Genomic DNA, 23,659 nt, shown 5'->3' with positions numbered 1-23,659 from the left:
TAGGGGTGAAGAGCACTTCCACTGAGCCTTGGACCCCTGCCACGTGCAGGCGTGTGTATGAACACAGGTGCCACGGGCCACGTGCAGTGCTTCATTCATGCCTTCCTTCTTTCGTTTGTCATCTTCTTTTTTGAAGAAAAATAAGCTTAAAATATCACATCACCAACCTTTCATTATGTTTAAGGAGTCCTTCCTTGAGGGTTCTCTGTCTGACACAGGGTGATCAAATTCTCCAGGAAAATAAACTACCTACAATTTGGCATCCGCCACTGCTTACAGTTCTACTACATACTGTAGTCATCTGAGAAACTTTAGGAAAACCCTTCAAATACTGCGATGTTTATTGCATTTTTAAGTATCCACAATCTTAAATAATCCTGTTCAAATTCTTCTGGAATTCCTGTGGAGCACACAACATCAAATAGTGAAAGAGCGTTCACACAATGCCACACTTGAAAATACCATTTAGGAAGCAACAGTTTAGGAAATAGAGGGTTTAAGGCAAGACGTTCATTTGGAGAAGTTAATTTTTCTCAGTCATCCAGAGTGACATGATTATTCTTCCCTCTCTTCAGTGCCTTGGGACACACAGCGTACATTCAGCAACAGGGCACACATACAACCCTATGGACATATGCTGAGGTCCTGAGTGCCCATTGAAATAATGGAAATATTTTTTGATAAGGCGTGGCCCACCAGACATGGCATGGGAGGGGTATTTCGCTCCATTTCCCAGCTGGTATACAGGGGATTCCCTACCTAAAACTGGCTGATTTCCCCCCATGTGATCCCTTCCCCAACAGACACAGACCCCTTGAAAGGTGCTAAGATTGGTTCCCCTTAACATACAGAAAACAGCCGTCAAAGTACTTTCCTCATCATTGCTTTAATGATGAATGTCTAGAAGCTATTTCTTGATTCTGATTGCAAACACTGTTTGTTGTGAAAAAACTATTCTGTCCCAAAGAACTGTCTCTTTCATCAAACTTTTTGGATCGTGACAGCTGAACGTTTTCATGTGTACTCTTTCCTTTCTGAGTTTTTTTCACCGGCAGCAACAATAATACTAAGATACCAGCAAAGTGAAGGCTGTAATACCAGGAGCTAAAAGAAAACAAAGGAAAAGTTCACTTTATTAGATTCTGATAATTAACAAGACCTAATTTGACATCTGTCACAACTGTCCCAAGCCCCTTAGGATGTGTATATTTATTACATTATTCTAGAAGAAAAATCCCCCTTGGGTGAAACACAAATCATGTATGCCTATGGATATTTATAAAGCACTGTACAAACCTAGGCCAGTTACAAGCATGATACTAGACATCATATTACATTCCTTTGTAAGGGTCCTAAGGCCAGAACTAAATAAAACAAAAATAAAAATTTACTTATTAATAGCTGTATAGATCTGAAAATATCTCTCAAGTCTGCAGAGTCAAATACTGAGTAAAGAATACAGGTGGTAAAGACACCGTAAAAGGCTTGCCTGCTACATATTGCCCCTAATTAAGTCACAAATATTCCAGTGATGTCATGTTGCTGCTGTGAAAGTCGATCAGTCGCGTCAGGCTCTTTGCAACCCCACAGACTATACAGTCCATTAAATTCTCCAGGCCAGAATACTGGAGTGGGTAGCCTTTCCTTCTCCAGGGGATCTTCCCAACTCAGGGACTGAACCCAGGTCTCCCACATTGTGGGCAGAATCTTTACCAGCTGAGCCACAAGGGAAGCCCAAGAATACTGGAGTGGGTAGCCTTCTCCAGTGGATCTTCCCGACCTCAAGAATCGAACCAGGGTCTCCTGCGTTGCACGCAGATTCTTTTACCAACTGAGCTATCACGGAAGCCCAGTGACGTAACAGATAAGCAATATAGCTTCTTGATCGTAACTGTCACAAAATAAAGGTCACATTATTAACAATATTATTAGAAGTATCATGCCTTAAATTAAATATAAACCAATGTGACCTACTGCTTCTATAGCTGTAAATCTCAATGTTCCTGAGACAGAATATCCAATCAATAGCTCAATCACATTTAAATATATGTAATAATTCTGTTAAAATGAAAAATTCTAACAGGAGTTACTTATGTCTTCCTGTATGACTCTTATCATATTCAATTCAATAATTCTGTGACCATATACTCTTGCTGTCATTCTAAATGCTAGGGTAATAAGGAATTTATGAAAGAATAAAGCTTTTGATCTCAGACAGATCACTATCTAATACGGGGGAGGTGAATTTGGTGGGTGAGGGAGAGAAGACAGATAGATAAAATATGGAATTCAAAATAATAATTTCTATCATGTAGAGATGACAATAATTCCTCTAGAGAAGGAAATGGCAACCCACTCTATTATTCTTGCCTGGGAAATCCCATGAACAGAGAAGTCTGATGGGCTACAGCCCATGGGATCAAAGAGTCGTGCCTGACCGAGCGGCTAAACAACATCAACAAGAGCTGACGATGTACCAATGAACCGTAAGAGTGAAAAGGGCACCCACAGTGAAATTTAAGCAACTGATTATCTTTTGATTGAAGAAATTAAGAGAATAATTTGTTATAAAGAATAAGCTATACTTTTTTAACTACTTCATCATATTTTTTATTGTTCATCTTCTATAGGTTTTCCTTTTCTTTTGAAGTTAGTGGTCTGATAGCCTAAACTCTTGGTCCATGGACTTTATTAAAAGTTTCTGGTGACCATCAGAGAATATACTGCCTTGGCAAAAAAAGTCCATTTGAAAAACCTGAATGAACTTTCTGGCCAACCCAGTATTTACTTCCGCCCCTAAAATATCTCCAGTGACTCATAAGCATCTGCTATAACATACAAACCCCCAAACCTTGGCTTTCGAGCAGGGGGCTCTCACCACCCTTGGCTCTTGAGCAGGGGTGAGCAGCCTTGGCCCATGGGTCAAAGCTAGCCTGATGTCTCTCTCTCTCTGTTAAATTGAGAAATAACTGACAAGTAACACTATTAGCTTCAGGTGTGCAACACAATGATTCAATCTGTTCTATGTCATGAAATGATTGCCACAACCATGCAGTTCATGTCCAAGTGTAGAAAGAAGAGCTCCACTTTCCAGTGAAACTTTTGAGAGATCTAAAGCAGTGGGTACCCAGGTGATAGCCCTCTAAGTCACACTCTTATCTCAAGTCTGAACGGTGTTAATCATTCCATAAATAAACTTGAGACTGCTAGATTTAAGATGTAAAAGTAACTGACAATGCACTTAACTGCAAGAAATAAGTTGGGTTCTATTTTTCTATTCTACCTAAAAGCAAAAAGCTTTCCTAAATTTCAAAATATGATACAAATGAACTTATTGATATTTACAAAACAGGAATCAACTCACAAACGCAGAAAGCAAACCTATGGTTGGTTACCTAAGGGAAAGGGCACAGGGGAGAAATAAATTAGGAGGCTGGAATGAAAATATACACACTAACTATATTTCAATAAAATTTTTTACAAATTTCCAATGGCACATTTGTTAAGAGTTACCACTTACCTGTAAAACATGAGTGAAGGTTTTACAGAAAGAAGTACAAATGGCACAACTGTGTAACTTATTGTTATCTGAGTTGCTATCCATGTTATAACATCGTACAAAAATTTCAGCTGGGGAGGTTCGAGGAAATAATGTCTAAAGTTATTTCTCACCTGAAATAAAGAGAAATATTCATCTTTAACAATGCTTATGGAATCACACCAACTCCATCAACTGTTTCAAGGACGTGGAATAGATGAAACTCTCATACATTGCTGCTGGGCATCTAAAACGGTACTGTTACTATGGGCAAAGCTGGTTGAGAGAAAACTAATACACTTATAAATAGATATAAAAACTATGGAAAAAGCATGGTGAAGCATGGGGGCAAAACGTGTGAATCTGAGTGAAGAGCACAGAGGAGCTTTTTTATAACTTTTCTGTGGATTTCAAATTGTATCAAAATTAAAAGCTTCCCCGCCAAAGTTAACAATTGCTTCAGTCAGTTCACTTCAGTCCCTCAGTTGTGTCTGACTCTTTGCGACCCCATGAATCACAGCATGCCAGGCCTCCCCTGTCCCTCACCAACTCCCGGAGTTTACCCAAACTCATGTCCATTGAGTTGGTGACGCCATCCAGCCATCCTCTGTCGTCCCCTTCTCCTCCTGCCCCCAATCCCTCCCAGCATCAGAGTCTTTTCCAATGAGTCAACTCTTCGCATCGGGTGGCCAAAGTACTGGAGTTTCAGCTTCAGCATCAGTCCTTCCAAAGAACACCCAGGACTGATCTCCTTTAGGATGGACTGGCTGGATCTCCTTGCAGTCCAAGGGACTCTCAAGAGTCTTCTCCAACATCACAGTTCAAAAGCATCAATTCTTTGGCACTCAGCTTTCTTCACAGTCCAACTCTCACATCCATACACGACCACTGGAAAAACCATAGCCTTGACTAGACGGACCTTTGTTGGCAAACTGATGTCTCTGCTTTTGAATATGCTATCTAGGTTGGTCATAACTTTCCTTCCAAGGAGTAAGCATCTTTTAATTTCATGGCTGCAGTCCACCATCTGCAGTGATTTTGGAGCCCAGAAAAATAAAGTCTGACACTGTTTCCACTGTTTCACCATCTATTTGCCATGAAGTGATGGGACCGGATGCCGTGATCTTCCTTTTCTGAATGTTGAGCTTTAAGCCAACTTTTTCACTCTCCTCTTTCACTTTTATCAACATGCTTTTTAGTTCCTTTTCACTTTCTGCCATAAGGGTGGTGTCATCTGCATATCTGAGGTTATTGATATTTCTTCCAGCAGTCTTGACTCCAGCTTGTGCTTCTTCCAGCCCAGTGTTTCTCATGATGTACTTTGCATAGGAGTTAAATAAGCAGGGTGACAATATACAGCCTTGACGTACTCCTTTTCCTATTTGGAACCAGTCTGTTGTTCCATGTCCAGTTCTAACTGTTGCTTCCTGACCTGCATATAGGTTTCTCAAGAGGCAAGTCAGGTGGTCTGGTATTCCCATCTCTTTCAGAACTGGCACACCTGGCTTTCCCGTGCTTCACTTTACTGTGCCTTCCTCTCAGATGAACTGAGTGTGGGTGGGGCCTGCCTGCCTCACTCAACACATGTGCCAGGCACACCCATCGGAGCTCAGGGCTGGCCCGGCCAAAGCAGCGAGGCCCCCAGTCCACGTGATTGGCCCTGCAGGATGAGAAGGCGTCCCCCATACTCACAGCTCGCGCCACCAGCGTCATCAGCACTCCAGTGAGAAAGGTCAGGTAATAGCCCGGGTATACCCCGTGCCAAATGGCAGAGAGGAAGAAGGTCTGGATGATGGGACTCAAGGAGGCGCGCTCGTAACACACCCTGGAAACCACGACACACATGAGTGATAAGAAGCCTGTCACACTCAGGACCATCTTTCTTTCACTCCCAGTCAGGATTTAAGAAAACAACCACACCTTAGCTTGGCCATTAGCCTCAGGGAGACTATGGCTACTATGAGGTTTACAAAAAGATTTTTCACTTCTGTCTTCTTACTGGTATCACCAAAATGATCATTTCTAGTGTGTGGGGTGTCTATACTATGTACAGAAAAACTTTAATAAATATAAAAGTTACTCTTATCTTACATTATTTTATTATTTTCTTCACTAACATTTAGGACCTTCAATTGATCTAACCGTACTCTATTGGGAACCAGGTTGTGCTTAAAAGTCTTCTGTCACAGGTGGAGAACTTATATGAAAATGAGATTTTCCTAAGGTATGAAATTTAAAATATAACAACAAAAATAACATAACAATTAGCTCAGAAAATGTGCAGCCACTGGGGAGACTTCAAGGCACCATGAAGTGACGCGAGTATATTTTGGGTGTTTCAAGAGGTAAAGGTCATTATTGGTCATAAATAAAGGGCATCACAGAGAATTGTGCTTGGAGTCCCCCTATCACAAGAGCAGTGTTTTGTGAAATAAACTCAAAACCTGGCAGTATCCCATCGGAAACAAGGAGACAGGATCCCTGGGAGTTTCTGTGCACTGTCCTAAATTTGCATCCTGTAATCAGTCCTCTGTCTTCCCCCTGTGCTCCTGACAACCTCTTTATTATTCTTAACTCAAGTGCCTCTTCTCCCCCTGCACCCCCGTGCCTGCACGCCTCCTGCCCTCTCATGATCATCCTCACTACAAGGATCAGCATGTGGAGATTACTCTGCCGTGTTTCTAACAAGACCTTGAATTCCAACTGCAGAGGTTCAGTCTTCAGATCCTGCACCCAACATATAAAGGTCTATTGTACTGGAATAGTTGAACTATTGTGGAAAATCTAATGCATACATATGGTGGTTATGTAGCCACTTTTGTTTGGTCAAATCTCCCATGAATGAGGGACGTACTGGCGATTTCAGACCTCAGTGGGCACCTTTACAGGCAAGTGGAGAGGTCTGTGGTAGCCACATTTAGGACTTAAGGCTAAACAGTTCTCAGGCTTGGTACCACCCTGCTTTGGAGGACAGTAAGTGTGTTTCCTCATTAACACAAAGTCACAGCGTTCATTTAATTTAATCTAATCAAGAATGTGAACCCAGTGAAGCTCAGTCTCAAGACTCAGAGGCCAAAGCATAGCTGAAGATGGTTCTGGAAGGAGCTTACCTTTTGAGCCAAAGAGCTGTCTGAATATTCCAATTATCGAGAAACATCTTCAAACTTGTTGACATCTGAAAAACAAAGCAACTTTTTTCTTCGGCAAACAAAATAATGAAGCTTTAAAAGGTAAGCAACATTTTACTGGCCTAAGAGTACACCCTTGACAGTGACAGTGGGGTGTGGTCTCTTTCCTAAATACTGCTTTCTAATGGAGTATCATTCTACAAAAGGAGTTTACTGTGGGGAACACCTATAAGGTGTTCTCCCTATAAGGACTTCTTGCCGTTTTCTCCTGTGTGTTAATAACACTTACAGGGGCCATCGTGGAATCATCCCAAGACACTCCTGCAGAGCACATGAATAAACAGCAGTGGCCGGTCACTGGGCACAGCCTGGATGCCCCCCTACTGGCACAGCCCCCTGTGCCCTCACCTCCTTTAGCCCCTCACCTACCCCACTTTGGGGAGTCTGAGGCCCTCTGGACCTGCTCCCCGGGAGGAGTCGTCTGCACATCTTCCTACCTTCCCAGCCCCTCACTCAAGCCTCTAAGACTGTGCTCAGCAGGGCCTCTATTCCTCCAGCTTCACCTGTCAGTACCGCTAGGTAACAACAAGGACCACGACCCTGCCCCCAACCTTGGGCTGCCACCCTTGACTGGAGCACCTGGCTGCCTCCTACTAAGAACTCAGCCTACAGCATCATTTCCTCCAGGACGCCTTCCCTGGGCCACTAGTCCAAGCTGGACCGCTCTGCCTCTCTGATCACAGCCCGTCTTTCTGTATCTCTGTAACCTGAACTGGATTCAAGCCCAGAAGGGCCTTATTCACCAGATCCCCATGGCCTGGGGCACATAGCTGATGACTGACAAATACTGGCTGAGTGAAAAGAGTGAGATTATTGCAAATCTTTCAGCACCACTCTTGGAATATCAGTTGTAATCTACGAAAGCAAGTTATGCCACTTAAGAATCCTGCAGTGACTGACTGCTTGATGCTGCACTAACCTCTATTTGCTTGATCCTCAGATTGGAAATTAGGTCCCAACGGGCAGCTCCATTTTCGTCATACCCTCTGAATCCAAAGCCCGCCGCATTGTTGATGGCGTCAGCTGCAGGACACGACGGAAAAGGAAGTGTTACGAACCTGTGTGACAAACTGCCGTGCTGCCCCAGAAGACGTATGTTATCATAGACTATGCCCTTGAATTCTATTAAAGTGGACTTATTCTCATTTTATCTGATACTATAATAAAATGGGCCTTGCTCCAGCTTTTAGGATCTAACAGTTTTTAGGGCTTCCCTGGTGGCTCAGACGGTAAAGAATCTCCCTGCAATGCGGGAGACCTGGGTTCTGATCCCTGGGTCGGGAAGATCCCCTGGAGAAGGGAATAGCTACCCATTCCAGTATTCTTGCCTGGGAACTCTCATGGACAGAGAAGCCTGGCGGGGCTGCAGTCCATGGGGTTGCCAAGAGTCGGAAACAACTGGAGTGTCACTTTTCAACAGTTTTCAGGATCAGTCCTTGTACACAGGACATGAACTGTGAGGTTTGTTTCTCCTGCAGAGATGACCCTAGTTTTTCTCATCGGTCCTGAACTACACATCCTCAAGAAGGCATCCTCCTGGTTACTGACACGTCCAATGCTAATTCAAAGCCTATTCACGTTACTTACCTAACGTCCATGCAAAATAGTACTTGGGTCTGGCAGCCAAGAGAGAGACGTAGAGATAGATCACCTTGGTCGGCCATGAAGCTGTGGCCTGAAAATGCGCATCAATGTTGTACTCCACAGGTAACATCTTAGAGATGATCAAGTGGAACAGTAAGGAAAGTCCACAGACTAAGAGTTTCTGAATAACTGCGACCTGAAAGCAAGACAAGTTGTCATAAAACTAATCCGTACTCCTTTTACTTCCTTCCACGTATTATTACCAGATGACTCACTCTGAATATAGTTATTTAGCTTGTATAACTCAGTCAAAAGTCCTGAACTCTCGTCATGCTCAGCATTTAAAGCCTTCACTGCCTCACAGGTTGAATATGCAAAGCCTTATGTCTACCTCTGGGTCATGGCTCAGATCACACCAGAAACACCAATTTGTATTCGCAGGACTTTCAGTAATTTAAAAAAATAACAATCTAAAAGCAAACACAGGTATATAGGATGACTATGTAAAAATGTTACCATTAATAAGTTTGGGTAGCGATTTTTATATGATCACACTCACACGTACGGTTTATTTTTTTCCACTGTGCCTTTTCCCTGCTTTCCAAGTTCTAGGTATTTCATGGAAACTATTTTTACAATAAACAACTTTTACATTTCTTTAAACCTGAAAGTTCTTTTATACAATTTTGTTCAAGATGATAAAACTAAAAGAGCAACACAAGTAAGAAAACAAAAGCCCTATACAAAAGATTCCGATGGAAAGAAAAGGCAGACTTTTACTTTATTCCGGTAAGGTTAAATTACCTCCAGAGAACCCAACTCATGGCGTTTTTGTGTTTTCAGGAAGCCAGACTATTTCAATCTGATTCTATATAAAGGAGATTCTACAGCCTATGGAGGGAAAGAAAGAAGTAGACGAAAGAAGAGGCCAGATCCAGATGAAAGAATGAAACAAAATACTTTGATTAGTGTCCCACACAGGAATCAAATAATATTCCAACTAACTGCAGTAATTCGCAGATAAACACTTCTTTAACACTTTCTGTAACGGGGCCAAAAGCAAGGCTCAAAGGCAGGAGTGAGAGCACGTGCCAGATTCCCGCACTTTATTCCTGCACAAAAAAAGCTTTATTCATTCTCGGGCTGCTTGTCAGGAGACACTGGACGGTAAAGGGCTCTTTGCTGAAGCTGTTCTTATTCTCATTTTCCTGGTCGTCTTTCAAAGCTTTCTCTAGGAAAGTAAGGCTACCTTTCCTTCACCCTCCACCTCCAAAATACCTAAGCTACATGTCTGAATAGAAAGAGATTTGCAGCAGGTAATTAGAGAAAAATTACAATTATAAATGAAGTGAGATGAACCAAATGACCTCACACATGAACCTAAATATTGGCTGTATCCTTTTAGTAACATAATGAGAAATACCAGGGCCCTTAGACTGCGCACCCTAGTTTCTAGGTCTCAGTTTAAAAACAGTTAACGTAACAGAAGCCATTACGTGCTTGTGCCCAGTCTCGTCTGACTCTTTGCAACCCCATGGACTGTAGCCCACCTGGCTCCTCCGTCCATGGGATTTCCCAGCAAGAGTACTGGAGTGGGGTGCCACTTCCTCCTTCAGGGGATCTTCCTGACCCAGGGATTGCACCCATGTCACCTGCATTGGCAGGAGCATTCTTTACCACTGAGCCACCTGGGAAACCCTAAAGTAACATACCTGACCTCAAACACCAGCTGGCACACACACCCAGGACACCCCTTAAACAGCTGAGCCAATGTGGGATTCACTCTTTGCGATTCCATGAATTGCAGCAGGCCAGGCCTCCCTGTCCGTCACCAACTCCCAGAGTTTATTCAAACTCATGTCCATCGAGTCAGTGATGCCATCCAGCCATCTCATCCTCTGTCGTCCCCTTCTCATCCAGCCCCCAATCCCTCCCAGCATCAGAGTCTTTTCCAATGAGTCAACTCTTCTCATCAGGTGGCCAAAGTACTGGAGTTTCAGCTTCAGTATCATTCCCTCCAAAGAAATCCCAGGACTGATCTCCTTCAGAATGGACTGGTTGGATCTCCTTGCAGTCCAAGGGACTCTCAAGGCTCTTCTCCAACACCACAGTTCAAAAGCATCAATTCTTCGGCACTCAGCTTTCTTCACAGTCCAACTCTCACATCCATACATGACCACTGGAAAAACCATAGCCTTGACTACACGGACCTTTGTTGGCAAAGTAATGTCTCTGCTTTTCGATATGCTATCTAGGCTGGTCATAACTTTCCTTCCAAGGAGTAAGCATCTTTTAATTTCATGGCTGAAATCACTATCTGCAGTGATTTGGGAGCCCACAAAAATAAAGTCTGACACTGTGTCCACTGTTTCCCCATCTATTTCCCATGAAGTGATGGACCAGATGCCATGATCTTCATTTTCTGAATGTTGAGCTTTAAGCCAACTTTTTCACTCTCCTCTTTCACTTTTATCAACATGCTTTTTAGTTCCTTTTCACTTTCTGCCATAAGGGTGGTATCATCTGCATATCTGAAGTTATTGATATTTCTTCTGGCAATCTTGATTCCAGTTTGTGCTTCTTCCAGCCCAGCGTTTCTCATGATGTACTCTGCATATAAGTTAAATAAGCAGGGTGACAATATACAGCCTTGACGTATTCCTTTCCCTGTTTGGAACTAATCTGTTGTTCCAGGTCCAGTTCTAACTGTTGCTTTCTGACCTGCATATAGGTTTCTCAAGAGGCAGGTCAGGTGGTCTGGTATTCCCATCTCTTTCAGAATTTTCCACAGTTTATTGTGATCCACACAGTCAAAGGCTTTGGCATAGTCAATAAAGCAGAAATAGATGTTTTTCTGGAACTCTCTTGCTTTTTCCATGATCCAGTGGATGTTGGCAATTTGATCTCTGGTTCCTCTGCCTTTTCTAAAACCAGCTTGAACATCTAGAAGTTCACGGTTCACGTATTGCTGAAGCCTGGCTTGGAGAATTTTGAGCATTACTTTATTAGCATGTGGGATGCAGTGGTTTGAACATTCTTTGGCATTGCCTTTCTTTGGGATTGCAATGAAAACTGACCTTTTCCAGTCCTGTGGCCACTGCTGAGTTTTCCACATTTGCTGGCATATTGAGTGCAGCACTTTCACAGCATCATCTTTCAGGACTTGAAATAGCTTAACTGGAATTCCATCACCTCCACTAGATTTGTTCGTACTGATGCTTTCTAAGGCCCACTTGACTTCACATTCCAGGATGTCTGGCTCTAGGTGAGTGATCACACCATCGTGATTATCTTGGTTGTGAAGATCTTTTTTGTACAGTTCTTCTGTGTATTCTCGCCACCTCCTTCTTAATATCTTCTGCTTCTGTTAGGTCCATACCATCTCTGTCCTTTATCGAGCCCATCTTTGCATGACATGTTCCCTTGGTATCTCTAAATTTCTTAAAGAGATATCTAGTCTTTCCCATTCTGTTGTTTTCCTGTATTTCTTTGCATTGGTTGCTGAGGAAGGCTTCCTAATCCTAATGTGGGATTAGTAACTTGGAAAGGCAGGAGGTGAGGGGGCCTAAAGCTGGGAAGTGTAACACCCAGTTCCCATGGCCTCCCACTGAGCAGGTGGACAACCCCTCCCCTATGCTGGCAGGAGGTCAGAAGTTAACCCTCAGGGAAGCCTAACCAGAGAAGAACCAGGTTTAGGGACGCAGGTCTACAGCGGGGCTGGAATGAATGTGGAGACGTGGGTGATGCATCCTGGGATGTGATACCCTTCAGCACCCGCCCAGCCCCAACCCCTCTTCACTCAGTGCCCAGCTCCGGGGACCAGCAGTCAAGTCTGGACACCCAGTGAAGAAGACAGGATAAGTCTTCACTCAAGAACCCAAACAGCCCCAGAAAAAATGCCTACAGACATCACAGGAGAGACTGACAGGGGTTCCCTGGAGCCATCCTCCACTTCTTAAACAGTGAAGGATTTTCTGTTTGGACATGCTGAAGTCACACATCATAGTCTCCTCTGCAGCTGAGTGTAGCTATGTGGTCACGGGTAACATGGATATCTTCTGTGGCAAGCATCTTAGACCATGGAGATGAGGGAAACACCCTATGGACGGCAAACCTGGGAGCACTTGGAGCTCCAGCCCACGGAGCTGCCCTGTTATCCGTGGACCGCTGACACATGAGCTGTTGAGTGAGAAAGAATACAACTCCTACCTTGTTTAAACCACTGTCATTTTGGTCCTTGGTTCAGCAGCCACACCTGTACCTTAACTAATGCAGCTGAAGACAACTGGGAGGCCCCCAGCAAACGGGCCACAGGGTCCTGACCGACCTACCTGGCATTCAAAGAGTCTCCACACCCCACTCGTATCACAGAGTTTCCTACTGCCGTTGAGTGATCTGTAAATAACTCCCACTGTTTGACTGTGTGAACTATGTACATATGGAACTTAAATTTATCATTGCTGTTGCTGCTGCTGCTAAGTCGCTTCAGTCGTGTCCGACTCTGCGACCCCATAGACGGCAGCCCACCAGGCTCTCCAGTCCCTGGGATTCTCCAGGCAAGAACACTGGAGTGGGTTGCCATTTCCTTCTCCAATGCATGAAAGTGAAAAGTGAAAGTGAAGTCACTCAATCATGCCCGACTCTTAGCGACTCCATGGACTGCAGCCTACCAGGCTCCTCCATCCATGGGATTTTCCAGGTAACAGTACTGGAGTGGGGTGCCATTACCTTCTCCGAAATTTATCGTTAGACACATTTATTTGGTTTCATTTCTTTGGCTGGACCCACGTGGCTTGCAGGATCTTAGTTCCCTGACCAGGGATTGAACCTGGGCGTTGGCACCAAAAGTGAAGAGTCCCAACCACTAGACCACCAGGGAATTCCCTTGGAATTTTAATTTAAAATATATTCAAATCGTGATATATGCTGTTGTCAACAACCTCTTGTTTATGGTGTTCAGAACCTGATGGAGGAGAGTGACCTTTCATAAGGGTTTTCTGTAAAATACTCCATGACTATAAAGCATTTCCTTACATCGTAGGTAACCTTACTTTTGTTCTTTAACCATGGTTGTACTTCCACAAGGCATCACCACTAGGTACTATGTGAAGAGTCATTTACCTTGAAAAACGTTTTTAAAGAAAAAAATGGGTATCTTATTTTTTTTTAAAGAAAAGATGACAACACTGGTCTCCTGAAATAAACAAGGCTAATCAATAGATGCTAGAAATGCTGCAGATGAATCTCCAGGTCTTACATTTGGTGATGGCTCTGTCCTTTCGTACTGTATCTCTTCTTTCCCATTTTCACCTGACTGCGTCATATGGTACGATCTGCCTTCGATGAAAGTGATGTAGTCTTTGTAAGAGCAGAGCGGGCCTGCCAGGATACCCATGAAGTTACAGTTGTAACTTAAATACTCCAGAAGGCTGGGCATGCGCCTGCAACAAAGAGAAACGCTACGTGTAAGACAGACGTTTGCTTTGTGAAAACGCGACGGGAGTGATCAGCTCCAACCTCGACTCCTCCTACCATTTCCAAAATAAAGCAAGCTGTGATTTTCATCTGCCTCCAAACAAAAAGAATCTAAAGGTTCAGGATGAAGGAATGCTCAGTCGTGTTTCTGGATAAAAGAGTTTCCATCCGGGTCTTTATGAGCCACGACAAAGCGTTTCTAACTGATTTCCTCATGAAGAAACAAAGTCAAGGTGGACAAGATAGGGCAGAAGATTCATCTCTTAATAGTCAATCACTCACTCACTCACTCAACAAATCTGTGTGTACCCATGCTCCTGGGTCTAGAGACACAGCAGTAAATACCACAGGGGGATTCTGCAGAGAACTTACACAACAGCTGCAGAAAATCAAGAATAAAAAACAGACAGCTAAGTGCTACCAGGGGAAGGGGGCATTTTATTAACAAGCCAGGAAGGCTTCTCTGATCATGAGATGAGTAAGGGAGTCGTGTGAATGTCCAGGACCAGGACTCCAGGGACAGGGAGCAAAGAGCTGGGGCAGGTCCAGGCGCAGGGAGGCCAGTGCAGTTGGAGGAGCTGAGCTGGGAAGGCAGGAGGGATGTCAGTATGCCGAGGTGGGGAACACAGGGCCTGCCTTACAAGCCATGGTGGAAGCTTCAGATTTTATTCAGACTGTGCTGAAAAACTACAGTGGTGGTGGTGGTGGTGGTGTAGGGGGCTCAGTCATTTTGCGACTCTTTGCAACCCCATGGACTGTAGCCACCAGGCTCCTCTGTCCATGGGATTTCTCAAGTAAGACTATTGAGGTGGGTTGCCATTCTTTTCTTTACTACAGTAGGGTTTCCAATACCTATGTTTTCAAAAGAACCCCTCGAGCCCGTGTGTGTGGAGAGAGGAGGGTGGAGGAGGGACCACCAGGCAGGAGGATGTGGGATCCAGGGGGAGGTGACAGGGCTGGATCCATGCAGGGGACAGCGTCTGAGTACAGCCTGGCAGCACAGCCCTGGGGTCTGCTGATGGATGGGGGTGGGGAGCGAGGGAGAAGGAGTCAAGCATGTCTCCCAACATTTTTAATTCAGTTGCTCTCAGGTCCGTCCAAATGGCACGTGGTATCTAAAGTGTACCAAGCATTCCAGCTCTCGATGCAGGAAACCTGGAGAAAACCAGTAACACAGGACACTATGAAAATGCATCAGAAGTGTGCATTTTTAATACCTTAAAACCACCCCTGGGACTTCCCTGGTGGTCCAGGGGTTAAGAATCTGCCTTGCAATACAGGGGATGAGGGTTCCGTCCCTGGCCAGGGATTGAACTAGGATCCCACACGCCACGGAGCAACTAAGTCCCTGGACCACAACTAGAGATCCCACATGTGCAAAGAGGACCTGCTGCAGCCAAATTTAAAAAAATACATATATATATTATATAGATATAAACAGCTCCATCTGTCAAGTCTGCCATCTACTGACAACCATAAACCACCACAAATAAAAGAGCAGCTACAGCTGGGGATGAAAAAGAGGCTCTTAAACGTGTTATAGCCCCACCTGCCTCTCTAAGATGACACGTGATCTCCTAAAAAAACACGCAAACGCTTTCTGTGACCAAAAAGGGTCAACAGAACCTCCTCATAAATATTTTTATAAAAATAAAACAAAGAGAAAACAGTGCTCTGGTCCACCTGACACCCAGCTAAGTCACCACTTAACTCAAAATGCCTTTTAAATTTTTCTACACTTTGTTGTTGTTGTTCAGTTGCTCAGTCATGTACAACTCTTTTGTGACCCATGGACTATAGCCCTCCAGGCTCCTCTGTCCATGGGATTTCCCAGGCAAGAACACTGGAGTGGGTTGCCACTTCCTTTTCTAGGGGATCTTCCCAACCCAGGTTATCGAACCCACATCTCTTTCTTTTTTAATATAAATTTATTTATTTTAATTGGAGGCTAATTACTTTACAATATTGTATTGGTTTTGCCATACATCAACATGAATCCGCCACGGGTGTACACATGTTCCCCATCCTGAACCCCCCTCCCTCCTCCCTCCCCGTACCATCCCTCTGGGTCATTCCAGTGCACCAGCACCGAGCATCCTGTATCCTGCATCTAACCTGGACTAGCGATTCGTTTCATATATGATATTATACATGTTTCAATGCCATTCTCCCAAATCATCCCTCCCTCTCCCTCTCCCACAGAGTCCAAAAGACTGTTCTATACATCTGTGTCTCTTTTGCTGTCTCGCATACAGGTCAAACCCACATCTCCTGCTTGGCAGGCGGATTCTTTACCACTGAGCCACCTTTCTACATTTCAAATTGCTTAGAACCTTAAGTACTTTTTCTTGAGGACTCAGAAAAGATGGGAGCAAGGCGTTTCTGGCAGATTTTCCCTCATAGTTCTTCCCACGTTGGGCTGAGTTAGAGACTTTATCACCACCTCACACACAGCACAAGTGCCCCGTCGTCACAAAGCTGCAAAGAGCCCGTTATGCTCCAGCACAGAGCCTCATTTTCAACACTGCTTACTTCAAGACCAGAACAACGCCAGGTTATCTAAGCCACAGCTCATCTTACCGCATCCAACAATGTATCACAATTAGGAAGGACGGGAGAAAATTCTGATTTATGAAACTTGCTGAAGTCATTTCTGGCTCAACTGTCATATCAAACGACAAGTCATGTTAGGAAAGAAGCTGATAACTGTAATACATGCAATTAAAATTCGAACTGAGCATAACTGTAATACTCTAATTATGGTATCAATGGAAGACTCATTCTTCGTTCCATAAACATTGATTTGATATCAACTGTGCGTGGAAATGTGAGAGAACTGTGGGCATCAATGAGCTCTGTGATTTTACGTTTGGGTAGCAAATCTGAAAAGAGTCCTCTCTGCCTCCTTCCACTATTCAGACAAGCAGAGGGTTGAATTTAACCAGCTCTGGGGTCTTGCCAGGTGGCCACCTAGGAGGGAGTATCTATTCACGAGAAGTTCCTGGGATGGACAAGGACTCATATGGATCACAGAGCCCAGATCAAGCTAACCTCTCACCAAACAAATAAATTCAAGTGCATATTTACTGATCTATAAAGACTGGCTGTAGTGAGCATCAAAAGAGTAATTTTAAAGATGGGGAAAGTATAAGAAGATTCTCAAGACATACAACCTGGGATCAAAGGTGACCACTTTGGGCAGGGCCTCCTACTACACAATCTCCTTCTTTTGACAGCCATGCATATATTAGTCCCAGATTTACAGGAAACAAGGTGCTTGCGGGATGCTTTTCTTCAAATAAAATGAGTGCCTTATCTCTAATTATATTAGATTAAGGCAGGCCCCACCAAGAAATTAAGCTAGTCCTTAGATGAATCCATAGGGGACCACAATAAATGACATAGCAGCCTACTGCAGAAGGAATTCCCCAAATAGCAAGGTGAATATCCTGCTGGTTCTTCATTATTTCAAAACAAGGCATCTTTGTGCTATATTAACATATCGCACCCCAGGACCTGCTATCAAGTCACTGGTCTACAAATGGTAGCTGCAGTTATTACTCATAATTACTACATGAAGACCATGCAGTCTTCCTGTCTTTGGGGAACTCAGAGCCTCTCGGGAGTCAGGATATGGTACACAGGAGGTATGATGATAATATTCAGTGGGTGCCTATGAAGGCAGGCCTAGCCCAACCAGACTTGCTGCAGAGGGAGGAAGGTTTGGTTCTCGTGAACTAAGAGCCTCGAGGAGGACAAGTCAGCCTTGGCCTTGAGTACACGGGTGTCCTGGCAGAGACAGCAGGAACTTTGGTGGGAGACGATTTATAGGCACGTACCTGACCGCTAATCCCCTCTGTGACGGAGTCAGCTCTTCATCCTTCCGAAACATCCCTGAGAAATAAAAAGACAATTTATCAGTTACGCTTTCTCCCAAGAAAAGAAGCGTACTTCTTCCCATTCACACGTGCATCACTTTCTTCATTTGAAATTCATGCCATAATCCCAATTTTGGTATAACTGGTCCCTTTCTTTCTCAATACAGCACAGGCTCTGTCACTGAACTGAATGTAAAATTAAGAATAAATAGTGAAGCAAAGTGAGCACACTTTAGAAACCTTAGAGTTGTGTCCCCACGACTTCTGCAGCCCACCAGGCTCCTCTGTCCATGGGATTCTCTAGGCAAAAATACTGAGTGCATAGTCATTCCCTTCTCCATGGGATCTTCCCAACCCAGCGATCGAACCCACGTCTGCTGCATTACAGTCGGATTCTTTACCATCTGAACCACCAGGGAAGCCAAAGCAGAATTCAGTATTTTTCCTATCTTCCCTCCCTCCATTTCCTTCCTCTAACAAACAGCAGAAAGTTATGGTAATCTCTCAAACAAAAGGTGGTTAGAATATGACTTTTTCAGTGATGAAAGATTAATTTCCAAATTCTTACCATCATGAATTTCATAAGCCAAACTAGTGATCTTCTGGGTAATTATCATCATTGGGCTGTGAAAAAAAAATATTTTAAAAGCAGAAATTTAAAACGATACTTATGATATATGAAAGAGTTTATTCTGCTTATATGACTGCAAAATCCTGACATGAAGAAAGACCCCAGGGGATTCTGAAGACAGAACTCCAGGGCTGCTGAGTCTGGGGAAGGGACGGAAGACAGGGAATCTGGGCTTTCTGCTTTGCTTTAAGAAGAGGCTTGTCCTCTACAGGAGACTGTGAGGATAGGATTTCAACACATCTTTTAAGAGGGCATAATCTAACCCATAATGCTGAACCTGAAGCTCCAATACTTTGGCCACCTGATGCCAAGAGCCAAATCACTGGAAAAGACCCTGATGCTGGGAAAGACTGAGGGCAGGAGGAGAAGGGGACAACAGAGGATGAGATGGTTGGATGGCATCAACGACTCAATGGACATGAGTTTGAGCAAGCTCCAGGAGACACTGGAGGACAGAGGAGTGGGGGACGGGGGGGCATGCTGCAGTCCACGGGGTCACAAAGAGTCTGACGCAACTTAGCAACTGAACCACCACTGGCATGAGATACACAGAGCTCGGCCCCAAGAGCTTGCAGGTCACTCCCCCCTCACCTAACAGACAAGATCTCATAGAGACCCCGTCACATGATGACTGCTCTTAAACTCAAAGTACCAGCGGGAGAAACTTCTTCTTTGGTTCCCTTCAAAGTCTGTTCCGAGGTGAACACCACTCTCTCTCGGGAGATTATTCCTCAGCCAAACGCTCCCCCAGGCTGCTTTCAACAACCAGCTGCCGTTTTAACCTTGGAAGATAGTTTACATGCCTTTGAGGATTACAAAAAATTCCTTGAAACTTCGATTTCTCCAGGGGAAAAGGATCATTTTTCCCACCTGCCTAAATTCATTTCATAGTTTAGCTCAAAAAGGAATAAGAAGATACCCTTCGCTCTGGATTTTAATTCTCACATCACCTTAAAACATCATAAAAACAACCAATAAAATAATAAATTTCTTTTTCAACTCAGTGACATACTAAACTGCTCAGTTCATGTGTATCAGATGTTTCCCAAAGGCAAATATTTATATGTGCTTTTTGCATGTATGCTCTCACTGTGCCCACTGGCCACCTGGGAGACCCAGGCATGCAGAGTGCAGGCTCTCATGAAAGTGAGCTGAGCTGGGGGACTGGGTGCTGCGAGGCTGTACTGCTGGATCTAAGAACTATGCTCCCTCACAGGGGCGGAAAGAATGCGGAAGCAGGGTTTCCCCAGTTTGGCTCAGTGGAAAGACTCTGCCTGCCATGCAGGAGACACAAGTTTGATCCCTGGTCCAGGGAAGATCCCACATGCCACAGGGCAATGAAGCCTGTGTGCCATGACTACTAAGCCTGTGATCTGCAACTAGATAAGTCCTCGCAACGAGAAGCATCCTCGCAATGAGATGCTCGTGCTCTACAACTAGAGTAGGCTCTGCCTGACACAACTAGAGAACAGCCCGTGAAGCAATGCAGACCCACCACAGCCAAACATACACAAATAAATGTTAAAAAGAAGAAGAAGAAGGCGGAACACATACAAATACTCCACTCTCTCCAAATGCTGGCCTCCACCCAGACCACACTCCCTGGAGCTGCTCTGCAAGGGCGGCCCATCTCCTGCTTCAAGTCTCAGCTTAACAGTCACTTTGCACAAGAGGCCCGTGGGCAGCTGTACCCCCCCACCGCAGGAAGCCACTTCTGCCCAAATGGGACACACACCTTTCACTTCAACTTAGCTTCCTGTTTGCTTTCTTCAAAGAATTTCTCACACTCACGGATGCTTCATTTACCCAGTTACGAAGGGGCTTTAAAAGCTGTCTGCACTCTTTAGCAGGTTCATGCGACAGGGAGCGAATGGTCTTTTTCACCACTGACCCCCCAGCGCCGAGCACAGTGCCTGGCCCAGGATATGTGCTGGGTGAGTATTTCTAAACTACCACGTAAACCCAACCTTCTGGGTGCCCACTCAAGACCCATCACTCCTTATGTAAGTTGATTAGACTCCCTCCCTCATGTCCACTCTCTGTGCTTGAAAACAGTCACCAGACTATTCTGTAGTTATTGGCTTATTTTTTGGTCACCACGAAACTCATCGACTACTTAACAGCAGGAACCCTGCCCTATTCACCTCTGCACCTTCGCTACATGCTATGTGTGTGTGTGTGCGTGCATGCACATATTCAGTCGCTAAGCTATGTCCGACTGTTGTGGACCACAGGAACTGTAGCCCACCATGCTCCTCTGTCCATGGGATTCTCCAGGCAAGAATACTAGAGTGGGTTGCCATTTCCTTCTCCAGGGGATCGTCCCGACCCAGAGATCAAACTGATGTCTCCTGCACTGGCGGCCGGATTCTTTACCACTGTGCCACCTGGGAAGTTCTACCTGCCAAGTAACTGGGCTCAAAGTTCCGACTGGTTTGCAAAAACGTCTCACATCACCTACTGTTTCCTTAACAGATAATCATTAAGCCTGAATATTTCCTCTGGTTTTAAAGGGGTTGTCATTCCACAGCCTCTGGTCCAACCTGTCATGGGCTGGCGTCAGGGAGTGGTGAATGTGAGAATAAAATGACAGAAGACAAAATTATCGCGGAGTGACTGTGAAGGAGTATTTGATAAATCAAAGTAAAAAAAGTTTGGCACAGGATAAACAAACTCATAAGAGCTCAGGAGAGTCAAGCAGAGGGGAAGGTGGCCAGAGGAGCCCAGCACAAGCACAGGACAGAGACCAGGACACAGAGCGGACTGAAAGGGGAGGAGGACTGGCCTCACCCATCACACGGAACCTCCTGTGCAGAGAAGACGGTTCTAAATGAAAACATTCCCACGGTTTACAAAGAGACCAGCTGGGGTGGTTTTCCTAACAGTGCATTGTGCTCCTAAATACCTGAATGGGGACAATCAGAGTGACTCACACAGATTTCACTTACACCTTTATTGACTTTTTAACTACCTGTTTGCCTTGCATTCAGTATTTAATCGCCTTCCTGTTCCTAAAATTTGAGCCAGCCCTATGTGAACCAGACTCTCCTGTTTCCCTGGGGTGGAGGCTGCGAGGCGGATGGGAGAGGGCAAGCAATTGGCTTCGGTGCCTTCATCCAGCAAAGGGGGCCTGGGTGGAGCCACCTGTACCTTCTGCACAGCAACATCACTAGATTGAGGTGGAGTTACAGACACTTTCTCCCCCAGCACTCTACTTGGAACAGGAAAAATATAGAACCTAGCTATTCAAAATAAATACTCAACTGATAAAACAGATTCAGGTAATATAAAAAAATATGTACCCATCTGATGTAAAGAACTAAAGAGACTCTAGACTTCTTATAATTTTTTCAAAAGATACAAATTAACTTTCTTATTCAACTAAAACCTTTACACGCCATCTTTTTTCTCTACAATGAGTGAGAGTTACATGATTTAGTTCTGCCACGCGGTCAAACTCAAACTCTAGGTAAGCATCACTAGAGAATGAATGCTGAAAAAGAACAATCTCTTTCTGAATCATTCTGTCATCTCTAGGAGACTGGTAAACTCCAAGGATACTGCTACAAAGCAACTACGAGCACCTACAAGCAGAGAAGGCAATAGCAACCCTCTCCAGTATTCTTGCCTGGAAAATCCCATGGATGGAGGAGCCTGGTGGGCTGCAGTCCATGGGGTCGCAGAGCTGGACACGACTGAGAGACTTCACTTTCTTTCTTTCTATAGTTACTTTTGGAGAAGGAAATGGCAACCCACTCCTGTGTTCTTGCCTGGAGAACCCCATGGATGGCGAGGCCTGACGGGCTGCCGTCTATAGGGTTGCAAAGAGTCGGACACGACTGAGCAACTAACACACACACACACACACACACACACACACACACACACACACACGATACAAGGTCAGCATGCCACCAGGGTACAGAGACCTGACAACAGAGCAAACTGACCGGTCCGCTTTCAGGCATGTCTAAGTACGCAGGGGATCCTCTGCAAACAGCAAAACCCACTGAAAGCAACAAACCCCTGGGACTAGAGCCAAAGGAATGCACCTTGAGAGGGGAGGAAAAGGCTTCCGGGAGCCAGGCAGCCATCCAGCCAGCCCCTTCACTCGCTCATTTTGAAAACGAGCATCTAATGAGCGCCTACAAGGCACCAGGTGCTGGAGACACAGCTGCGAAGGAGACAGGGTTCTCATTTGTGTACAGGGGAGGGATGGATAACAACTGAGCTTAGAGGCAAATACACGGTGTGCCAGCTGCTGCTGTGCGCTGAGCAGAAGAACAAAACAGGGAGGGGAGAGGAGTGCCAGCAGGCCGGTGGGGCCTGGCCTCACCCAGGTTGACGCTTCACAGAGAAGCTGAGTCAGGGACCAAGCCCCGCAGAGGCGGGCTCGCCAGCACCCCTGCCCAGGTGGGGGCACCGAGACTGACCTGGCCTGCTGGGAGGCTAGTGAGGACGGGGATGCAGCTGGAGCCAGCGAGTAAAGACAGGACAGATGCTGAAGACAGAAGCTTCGGGATAGTCAGAGTTAGGAGGCTCCTGCAGGGACTGTGAGGACAAGGCCGAGACCCAGGAGGGACTGGGGACCGTGGAGGGCAACAGGCAGGGCAATCACTCGCTTTTAATGGGTATATTCGCCCCTGGGTAAAGAGGGCTGTGGGGTGCTGGGGGGTAAGAGGCAGGCGAGGATGGCATCTCAGAGCAGGATGACAGCACAGACCCCGCGTAGTCCATCCAAGTCGTCTTCTGATGGCAAAGACAGCAGCACCTGACGACTGTTCGACAGTGGATCAGAATCAGGGCTTGAGACCTGAGGCCACCAAGGGTTTTGACCAGAGGAAAGGAACAGAAGGACGGAGCTGGCTGGGAAGAAATGCAGGAGGAACAGGGCAGGGGCACTGGGAAGTCCGGGTCAGGCAAGTTCAGTGGGAGATGCTGACTGGATAACCGAGCAGAGAGGTGTGAACAGGCAACTGGACACGTGAGCCAGAAAACGTCCTGACTCCACTTCTCATCAACTGTGGACATGGGGGAGCTGTTTAACTCCCCAGCCTCCAAATTCTTATCTATAAAATGGGGATAATAAAGCCACTGTGTGGATTAAATAAAACAGCAACAGGACAAAGGCCATAAACAGTATCTGAGGCACAGCAGATGTTTGATAAAACCCTCGTTCAATAGATACCGGAACCGCTGCTCAGCAGAAGGTACTGGATGGCTGCAATAATTAACTGCTAAGCACTGTCCCTGAAGGAACCTGCTCACTGAAGTTAAGAGCTCAACAGGTACGCAAGTAGCTACATGGAAAAGTGTTAAGGGCCAAACATTTGAAGACACGTACAGAGAAACTAAGCAAGTTTAT

At 45.1% G+C, this 23,659-nt stretch overlaps 1 protein-coding gene across 1 annotated transcript in view; it reads right to left on the bottom strand.

Annotated features, from left to right (window-relative positions):
• Positions 1-500: 500 nt before the first annotated feature.
• Positions 501-23,659, bottom strand: part of MBOAT2 (membrane bound O-acyltransferase domain containing 2) — a 102,036-nt gene continuing 78,877 nt past the window's right edge. Inside the window, exons 5-13 of the mRNA XM_052649189.1 lie at positions 18,232-18,287; positions 17,625-17,679; positions 13,568-13,751; positions 8,314-8,506; positions 7,646-7,749; positions 6,649-6,713; positions 5,231-5,363; positions 3,521-3,672; positions 501-1,104 (exon numbers count right to left, since the gene is read on the bottom strand). Coding sequence (XP_052505149.1) covers positions 879-1,104; positions 3,521-3,672; positions 5,231-5,363; positions 6,649-6,713; positions 7,646-7,749; positions 8,314-8,506; positions 13,568-13,751; positions 17,625-17,679; positions 18,232-18,287 — 1,168 coding nt within the window. The 3' untranslated portion in view covers positions 501-878. The remainder of the gene's footprint in view (positions 1,105-3,520; positions 3,673-5,230; positions 5,364-6,648; positions 6,714-7,645; positions 7,750-8,313; positions 8,507-13,567; positions 13,752-17,624; positions 17,680-18,231; positions 18,288-23,659) is intronic.

This window comes from Budorcas taxicolor, chromosome 11 (genome assembly GCF_023091745.1).
Source record: "Budorcas taxicolor isolate Tak-1 chromosome 11, Takin1.1, whole genome shotgun sequence".
Lineage (NCBI taxonomy): Eukaryota > Metazoa > Chordata > Mammalia > Artiodactyla > Bovidae > Budorcas > Budorcas taxicolor.
The sequence above is the reverse complement of the archived record's forward strand: the minus strand, read 5'-3'. Positions and strand labels throughout refer to the sequence as shown.